Source organism: Mastomys coucha, unplaced genomic scaffold (assembly GCF_008632895.1).
Source record: "Mastomys coucha isolate ucsf_1 unplaced genomic scaffold, UCSF_Mcou_1 pScaffold17, whole genome shotgun sequence".
In the NCBI taxonomy this organism is placed as follows: Eukaryota; Metazoa; Chordata; class Mammalia; order Rodentia; family Muridae; genus Mastomys; species Mastomys coucha.
The window spans coordinates 9,594,610-9,604,848 of NW_022196899.1; the positions used below are offsets into that span (position 1 = coordinate 9,594,610).

General features: G+C 33.9%; 1 protein-coding gene across 1 annotated transcript in view; it reads left to right on the plus strand.

Moving 5' to 3' along the window:
• LOC116094859 (solute carrier family 7 member 13-like) overlaps positions 1 to 9,588 on the plus strand; it is a 10,272-nt gene extending 684 nt beyond the window's left edge. The window contains exons 2-5 of the mRNA XM_031376276.1: positions 204 to 271; positions 1,480 to 1,611; positions 2,270 to 2,631; positions 9,331 to 9,588. Coding sequence (XP_031232136.1) covers positions 204 to 271; positions 1,480 to 1,611; positions 2,270 to 2,631; positions 9,331 to 9,588 — 820 coding nt within the window. The remainder of the gene's footprint in view (positions 1 to 203; positions 272 to 1,479; positions 1,612 to 2,269; positions 2,632 to 9,330) is intronic.
• Positions 9,589 to 10,239: the final 651 nt, after the last annotated feature.

Below are 10,239 nucleotides of genomic sequence, written 5' to 3' on the forward strand. Positions count from 1 at the left end.
AAAATATTTTTTCTAACTTTATATCCAATTGAAAGATAATATCCAAAATATATAAAAAACTGACAAAACATGGTACTTAAAAAAAAGAAAAGATAAGAACAAGTAATCCAATTAAAGAATGTAGAACAGATGTAAACACATAATTCTCAATAGACAAAATTCATTTGGCTGTGAAAACTTTAAAAAGTGTTCAACATCCTTAGTACTTATGGAAATGTTAATCAAGATTACTTTGAATTTCATTCTTACACTTCTCTGAATGGCTATGCTGGTGATGATATGCTGAAAGGAAACACTCATCTATTTCTGGTGGGAAAACAAACTTTCACAGCCTGAGCTTAGAGAGAGCTAGAAAGGTGAGCTGGGGTATTATGAGTAGCAATTGTTGATGATATTCTGCAGTGTGACAATCAAGAACTATGCAATGTTCTGTTATGCCTTCATATACATGGCTATAGTAAAGATGCATTATCCAACACAGTTGAGCACTATGATAAAGTGTGTTTTATGTTTGATTTTGAATTAACAGTTGACATTGCATATCCAAAAACCCTTAATTGCTGCCAACTTCTCATGATCCCCTGTCTTAGTCAGGGTTTCTATTCCTGCGCAAACATAATGACCATGAAGCAAGTTGGGGAGGGAAGGGTTTATTTGGCTTACTTCCACATTGTTTTTTATCACAAAGGAAGTCAGGACTGGAACTCAAACAGGTCAGAAAGCAAGAGCTGATACAGAGGCCATGGAGGGATGTCCCTTACTGGCTTGCCTCCCCTGGCTTGCTCAGCCTGCTCTCTTATAGAACCCAAGATGTCCAGCCCAGGGATGGCACCACCCACAAGAGGCCCGACCCCCTTGATCACTAATTGAGAAAAGGCCCCACAGCTGGATCTCATGGAGGCACTTCCCCAACTGAAGCTCCCTTCTCTGTGATAACTGCAGCCTGTGTCAAGTTGGCACACAAAACCAGCCAGTTATCCCCACTATCAGCTAAATGGCCTCATAAATGATCATAGCCCACACTTCGAAAACCTGAGCTTTTGGAACACTGCCTGAATGGCAGTGGAAATCAGAGACCATACTATATAATGTTATTTACATATTTAATATATGAAGCTTATAGAGTTAGATTCTTAGATAAAATTATTGATTGTAAATGAACAAAACTCTATCCTTCACATTGTCTCATCAGACATTTTATGTACCTGAAACAGAGTGCATATGTCTAGATTCTTGTGTTGAGGAAGCATTGAAGATAACCAAGCACTATTTTACATGCTTTAGACTCAGTGAATACATGAGTACACATGTTAGATAAGGGTACTCTGTCTCAGTAAAAGGAAGACAATAGACAATCCCTAGTGACAAAAACAATTACTTTATGAAAGACCTAATTGCACTATCTCTATGAGATGGGACTTTAGAAACTGCACATGCTCAGTATACCCTTTTTCTAATGTGTTTATTTCTTTTTCTTAGGAGAAATAAAAAGGCCAACTGAAACAATTCCAAAAACATTAGTTTGTGGTCTATCCATTGTGATTGTGTTATACTTACTGACTAATATATCATACTTGACAGTTTTGACATCCCAGGAAATCATCTCTTCAGGTATGATGAGGGTTATTGATTTTAGGTAGTATGTTAATCAAAATGAGAGGCACACATAGTTTTTCTCTGGGATAGTTTCATTCTCATATAGATGGTTATAAAATGACATAGATGCATAATAAGGAAGGTTTGGTACAGAATACTTACTCAAAGAAGACACTGGATTGGAGTATTTACAAGTATATCTGCAACATAAGGACAATAAAGGGGATTATCTGAGAGAGGCATGGCATTGCACAATTTACAACTCATTCTACAGTATAGTAGCTGAGTTTTAGGCCATTCATACTGGGATATCTCTATCATGCAGTACCAGAGCTCCACAAATAGGATGTCCTTTTTTTCTGAATTATCACTAACAAACAGGTGGGTTTTGATAATATATGAGATAGGCAGCATAACAATCAGCAGAGCAAGAATTCATTTTTCTGCCACTGAGTTGTCTTGAAGTTCACAAATATCCACTTTTAAGTTGCTTTACTGGACAAAAACAATCACAGGATACAACACATTCAAGCAGTAAGAGATTCCTCCTAGAAAGAATTTGCCAAGTCACATTATGAATGTATGCCTGCAGAAGAAAATAAAGAATGCTCTTCTATTTTCTGTCAAGCAAAAAATAACTTTGACATTCTGAATTTTTATTTAACTTTTGTAGATTCTGTTGGTGTCACATGGATGAGCAGAGTCTTTCCTTCCCTGCAATGGATAATTTCTTTGTTGATCTCAGCTTTCCTACTTGGCTCTGCTTCTTGTGGAATAGTTGCTGCATCAAGATTATTCTACTCTGCAAGTCAAGAGGGACAATTTCCTTCTATTTACTCAATGCTTAATGGCCATCACTCTCCAGTTGTAGGTGACATCCAGATTGTTATTTTATCTTCTGTTGCATTAATATTTTCAAGTATGATCTATTTGGTGAAATATGTTAGTCTTGGAGCATCATGTATAAATTTGCTACAAATGATCGGGTTGCTTAAGTTAAGGTACCAGAACCCTGACCTACCAAGACCTTATAAGGTAAGTCAACATGTAAATACTAATGTTCAATTCTGTCTTGTACAAGCTCTATGATATTCTTCTAACCAGTTGCAAACCTCATATGTGAAGCAACTGCCCTATGTCTTCCTTTCCAGCTTTTGTGATATGACATATTTAAAGATTCCTTCTTATTGTGTGAAATGTGAAAACTGATACACTTCAGGGAAGAAAGATGTCATCATTCTCTTCTTAAAACCAAATAAAAATACTAAGGAGAAAACAATAGCTTCCATGCTCGAATGAACTCACTCATATTGCCATGGACTGGGTTTTCTGTGGGAATCCCTTGTTCTGGGGGATTAGTAGAGTTCTGGTCAGGTGGGCAAAAAAATTCGGTGGATGACAAACAGAGTTGACAAAAGGAAGTGCTGAATCTGAGTATATTTGCAAAAGGTAAAATTCAAGCTTATACAGTATACAGAAAACAAGGCAGATGACAAAAGTCACGTAGGCAGATGATGGTCACATCAAGGTCAGTAGATCAGGCATTCCGATGCAAAGCAGAAGAACAGTGGAACCCTTCCCTCTGGTGTTATCGTGGCAGTCCCAAGCTAGTTCTCTGGTTCTGTTGGAGGCAAGCACGAGGAAGTCCCATTCTAGCAGTTCCTGAGAATGCCCTTAAGTAAGGGAAGCCCTTCAATTACTCTCTGATATGTAAAACAATTCTGTCTTCTGTGGAACTTCTCTGAGAATTCTATGTTTACAGTTAGCAATAGTGCCTGACCTCTATTACTAAACCTAAGGATATTCTGTCCGATATGGCAACTTCCTTATGAGAATTGCAAGCTACCAATAGCTTGGTATCAATATTAGGTTATATTGGAACACTGTGCTGGCAAGGGAACAATGTTTAATCTTAGTTTTAACTACTTACGAATCATTTCTTGAGGTACCTTTATGCCTGAATAAGAAGGCATGTTGATTATTGGAAAAACTAATCTGGAACATGTCTGAGTTTAAAGATGCCAGCTACTGACTGAATACCCAGGAGGCAAGCTCCCTTTGAAGCCATACACCTCAGGTCCATGATCAGGCCTTCAAGCCTGACATGCAGACTTTACTGGAGTAGGCGAGTAGGTGTGGCATCACATCATAATAATAATACCTCAATAACATAGTAGATATAGCTTCCTCTTCTTGCTTATTTTCCTAATTGATTTTTTATTTAATTCAAGATTTTAATTTTAATCTTAAGTTTCATTTATATTTTGTTTGTAATGTGTAAGTCACACATTAATAAAACATAAATTTAAGGATGTTTCATCATGTTTGTTTTCCCTCTCAGTATTCCTATAAATTTAATAAATATTCAAGCTTTTATTCACCAGATATAATTATCATCTCAGAAGCAGTTCATGGTTGGTGAGATAATATTAAAATATTAAAAATTCTATATAGTATTACAATAAGCATAATAGACACTTCAGTATTGTTAATAAAATTTATATTCACAGATTTTTCTCCTAGGATTCTGATTCTTTCAGTCTCTATTGGCCCACAGGAATGTATACTGATATCAGTAATCATGGTATTCCTATAAATAGTGAATCACTGATCATATTTAGAGAAATGTCACTCTATACCATATTCCACATTTTTCTTTTTTTGTAATAATTTCTTCTTCAAGTGTATCCTATATTTAAAAAGGCAAATGATATCTTGGATATATTGTATATACCTGCTATATTTCAGATACTCATGTACATAATTCAGTAAATGGGTAAAGTCAGAGAATAAGGAGATAGAAGATTAGAATAACTTGACCAAGTTAGTTTGAGGTCAAGCAGAGCAATGCAATGAGAAGAGTAGCAAAGCCATACTGAATCAGTCAGCTTATAGCAGTTTTTGAGACAAAACAGTTGAGTTGAACTAGTTAGCGAGAGTTCAGAAAGAGTTAGAAAGGGTAAGCTTATTCAGCAATGAGGCTTCAAGATGGCAATTATATCTGATGAATAAAAATTGCTTTTAAAAATGGGGATAGACAGATTTTTTTAGTCTTTATTTATATCAGAGTAAAAAATGAAGCATGTATACATCATTAAAAGTCAATATAGAAAGTTTATTTTGTTGAGCACAATCTAGTGAATGTAATTCTGTCATATAAACTTTAAATATCAAAATCAAATCAGATGCTGTTTTTTAAATATTTATTTAATTATTTTATGAGATAACCATAGCAGTCTTCAGACACACCAAAAGAGGGCATTTGATCCCATTACAGATGCTTGGGAGCCACCATGTAGTTGTTGGGAATTGAATTCAGGAAGTCCTTAAGAACAGCCAGTGTTCATAAGTGCTGGCATCTCTATAGCCCAAAGATGCCATTTTAACATAAAAAATCTGAAAAAAAATTAATTAAGTCATTATATAGGCACATACACAATGCACCTCAAATTCCTTTTTATGGATTTCCTGTATTTTTCCTGAGCAATGGTCATAGCACACGATAAATAATATTTCAATCTGATGAATTCTTATACTGTAAACATTAGCTTTCTGACAGTATGAAGTCACTGGGAAAATGAGTACTAAGTAAGCAAAACTGTTAAATAACACACTGGCCATACCTACTCTAAGAATCTATTTGTTATCAGACATTATAAAATGGATATACAGAAAATACTCATAGTGAAGAAAATGAAGTCTTCTGCGTAAAAACAAAATGTATAAAACTGAGAGATAGTCCCTAAAAACACAAAAGCTAAACATGTCCATGCAATATTAGAATTCATTTAGGCACAATTCTTTCAACAAAGAGAAAAACTAGACTTAGAAATATTGTCATGTGACAAGAAATTAAGATGGTACCTCCATAAGAGACAGAGACCAGCACTTGCCATTGACACAAAAGAATGGAAGGTAAAATAGCCAAGCTCTCCAGTACGTTCAACAGCCAATCCCCAGTGAAAGACCTTCTACATCATGAAATGTCAGTATTCATGAGAAGGAATGCCTTGATTCATTACTGCTAAGGAGAAACCATTTAAATTCTCCTGCTAAAAATACTGTTCTTTCATATATGAGTGGGAAATATAAATAGAAAACAAGAACTGTGAGAAAAAAACAATAAATCTATCCTCCATGACATCCTGGTGTGCCAAAAGACAATACAAATGTATTCATCATTTATGAGGTTGTCTCTGAGTTAATTTTAAAACAGTCAACAGCTATAGGTATATTGGATGGTCTCTACTTTCAAAATTTCTCTCAAGAAAATTGTCAATTATAACACTTGGGTTAAAGCAACACGGACTTTCAGAATATTTTGGAAAGAAAAGATATTCAAATAAGTTTATAGTCCACTAGTTCTCCCACTAAAAACTTCCACTCAGAAAGGACCTCATTCTGAGATTGAACTATTCACTTAGAGACTCTCTTTTGCTAGTAAGGAATATGTCACTGTCTGTTAAACTTTCAGGTGTTTCTTTGATTACAAAGACCAAGAGAAATTACAGATGAATATTACCATCGAGTTTTAAATCAAATTTTAAATCAAATGATTATGAAGGTGTTAAACCATCCAGAATATTGATGTATTGCTAAAACCACCCCTTAAAAAGATGCCAAAAATTATAAAATCATCACCAGGTTCTCCTTTGTAATTATACATTCCAGACCATGATCTTGTGTTACAGTTAAGATTTTCCACTAAGATACTTGTTAGTGTTATATATAAATTGGTAAGTTGTAGATTAGAAATATACTACTTAGAGACAATGGAAAAAGGACAAATATTAGTAATGATAGAGATTTACATGAGGAAACGCACATTGTCTTTGTAATATATAATATAATACTGGATTTTAAAAATCCAAACACATCAAAATTATGTCAGATTACTCATCAGAAACATTAAATGTTATGAAAGCATGGGATGCTATATTTCAAAACTTGAATGAAAATAACTTTGAAAGTAGGAAAGAAGGTACTGAGGATAAGAAGGTACTGAGGTACAAGGGAGAGAAGGAAATATTATTTTTAAAGTAGGATGGGTTTATACAACAAAACATGTTTTGTTTGAAAGTAAATAACAGCTAAGCAAGTGTGATATATCCACCAAAACTATCTTATAAAACTAATGGGTCAATAAGGACATTTCAAGACAAATAATCAAACTATCTGTGGGGAATTCACTTAAGGGAATACTATATGTAACAAAGGAAGAAAGACTATCTCTGTCATAAAACCACCAGAAAGGACATACTTCATGGGAGGAATAGATGCACAAAGAAGAAATATGAAAGAATCCATTATTACTAGCATGGTTAACAAGTAAACTCATACAGAGGAGAGAGAAGAAAGCACAACAGTCCAGAAAAGCAGAAAAATAAGCCAAAATATTCACTTTTAATCCATACCTAATGTTAAATAAAGTGCAAGTAGCTTTAAAACACCAAAAGACAGAAAACGACTAGCCTAATAGATGAGAAATAATATCTAGCTGCTTGTCATCATTAAAAAAATATATCTCTTAGCAAAACTGCCTATAAATTGGTAAAGAGTGCAAGACATCTTACTTAACAAAGTTAAGTTGAAAACTAACTAGTGTGACTATTCAGATATTGACATAGTACTCTAAAAATCAACAAAATGATTAGTAAAGCACTACAAATTATTGTAATGAACAATTCATCGGGAGTGTATATTAATAGCAAATATTCAATAAATGATTGGCATTCTCAACTTCATTTTAAAGTCACTAAACACTAATATGCATAAAATGTCAGATAGGTCCTCCTGTAATAATGCTGAGTGACTTCCACCTAGCACTCTGATCTTCACATAGTCCATCTAAACTAAAAATTATTGAAGGTACCTTCAGAATGTACCATCTAATATCTGTGAATTATGCCTTTCTCTCAAAAGTCTATAAATTTAGGTAACAATACAAGCCTTCAAAATTTATTCTGTGTGTGAGTGTGTGTGTGTGTGTGTGTGTGTGTGAGTGTGTGTGTGTGTATTAAAAAGAAGTAGCCAGAGGAATTGTAGGAACACATAGAATTTGGGGAAGGAGAGGTCAGCTAAAACCAAGGGCCATCTGAGCGAAAAGTAATTCAGTGGATTCTTCTAAAAATGCATACATATATGAAGATGAAATAAATTAAACAACAAATAGTTGGGGAGAGAAAGGCCCAACTGGGCATCTCTTTTCACCAAATGAATTTAAATACCAGAAGTGGGTTACATCAAAGAAGTTGCTTGTAAAAAAAGGGGGGCACCATGGAAACCCCCAAGCAACCTAGGCTATTTGCTGCTCCCTGCAGACTGACAATATGCCCCTACTGAAGCCAACACCTTCCCAACTCACTCATCAAAGAGAGAGATGTTGAGCTAGAGCACACCTAGAGCCTTCAATCCTCAGTAGTATTCTTGGTATTGTAGAGAACTCTTTAAGGCACTCCTCATTTCTACCAACCTTTAAGGGTTGACACCAATACTTCTCAAACAATTCCATAGTATCTAAAGAATAGAAATGCTAAAAACAATTCTACAAGGCCATCATAACCATAATACTACAATCATAATCCATAATAATAAGAAAAAAAATCAAGCAAAAATAAGAAAAATTATTAAACAATTTGTGAAAATACACACAACAATTTATAATAGAATATTTCTAATCTAAAATTGAGAGTATATAAAGAGGATAAGACACAAGAGCCAGGCGGTGGTGGCGCACTCCTTTAATCCCAGCACTTGGGAGGTAGAGGCAGGCGAATTTCTGAGTTTGAGGCCAGCCTGGTCTACAGAGTGAGTTCCAGGACAGCCAGGGCTACACAGAGAATCCCTGTCTCTAAAAACCAAAAAAAAAAAAAAAAAAAAAAAAAAAAAAAAAAAAAAAAAAAATCCAAGAAATTTTGGTTTAATTATAGGAATGAAAGGATAATTGAACATATTTCAGTCAATGAAAGTAATATTATACATAACTAGATTTGAGGTTTGAAATCACATTTATAGGACAAAAACATAGAAACGAGATCAGAATAGAGGCTAATGCCTAAAATACAGATTTATTTAAAGAAGAGAACATAATCAAGCATTTATTAGAGAGTATAAGTGTGAACGATTTTCAAGAAGGGAATGGATAAACATAAAGGAAAAGCAAATGGGGTAGAATAAGAACACAATAGAATTATATATGTATATAAAAATTCCAAGAGTAAATATCACTATATCTACAAACATACCACTATACTATGCTAACTAAAAATTAATAAAAGGAAACAAAATAATAGATAAAGGAAGAAAATACAGAGGGAGAAAGCAAGAAAGGAAAAATGTTGGCTATGTGTAAATGTATAGTTAGTTTTCATAATTCAGCAAAAGACCATAATGATTAAAAATTCTATGATGCTGTTATTTTATTTATGGCAATGGTGACTACTAAAGAACCATTTTTGCTAATATTTGAAAATGAAATACTGGCTTTAATGAATATTAACTCAAGGTGATGGATAGAATAAAAACACATGAACACTATAGGTAAATAATTAACTTGATGTTGAATTTTTTAAAATAATACATAACCTGCAATCAATTTATTTGTATAAGCTAATACCACGACTACTTTTGAAGATATTTATGCACTCACTTCATCGTGGTTCTGTAACATATATGATGCCCCTTTTGTAACAAGAACTTACCATGTCAACAAAAATTCTTCATTTTCTTTTTCAGGTATGGCTGCCATGTATATTTGGATCTATAGCTTTATCACTTTTTGTCATTTTCGCACCAGTGATTCAGTCTCCTAATATAGAGCATGTATATCAGGTTATGTTTCTTTTCTGTGGACTTCTGTGTTACTGGCTTCAAGCTAAACTTAATGGACATGCTGTTTGTTTTGACACAATCACTTGCTACTGCCAACTACTTTTCAATGTCTCTCCATCTGAAAACCCAGAAAAATTAATTCCTTCTCCAAGTCCTGACTAAAGAAGTATATTTGAAAAGAAAGAAGCAAAACTATTTTTAAAATGAGCACAATTTTATTGCAACTTTGTTTTCAGATATATACACTCTCAAATACATGCTTGCTCACATTATTCCCACTCCCCAAAACATGTTGTAAATTTTCAACTCAACCTCTTAAACATCTTTATCCTATGAATAATTAGTAGAAATATGATTAAAGGTTAAAAACAAATTAAAATAATATGGAAATTTTATTTCACATTAAGAGAAATATAAGTGTCCAGTGTTTTGGCATGTTGGCAAATGTACTTTGCCACACAGGAAAAATTAGAACTTTTGGGTAGAGTTGTCACAAGTCATATTTAGCATATTTTCACTAAAAGGGAAAGTTTGTGTAATGTGCTGCATATGCAATGAAATAGTTGTACTCTATCCACAGAGCCAGTCAGCAATTCATCTCTGCCTACTCTCTGTCTACACTGATAGACATCAAGAGTGATGACAGAGACCACACAATAGACATCAAGAGTGATGACAGAGACCACACAACCTTCAATGCTGAAAATATGTTCTCATTGATTTTTCAGAGAAAGTTACCCAGCCCTATCTATACTGTTAATTTGAAAGGGTTTATAATATCCAGAATTCTGAATGACTGAAGTTTTATTTGAT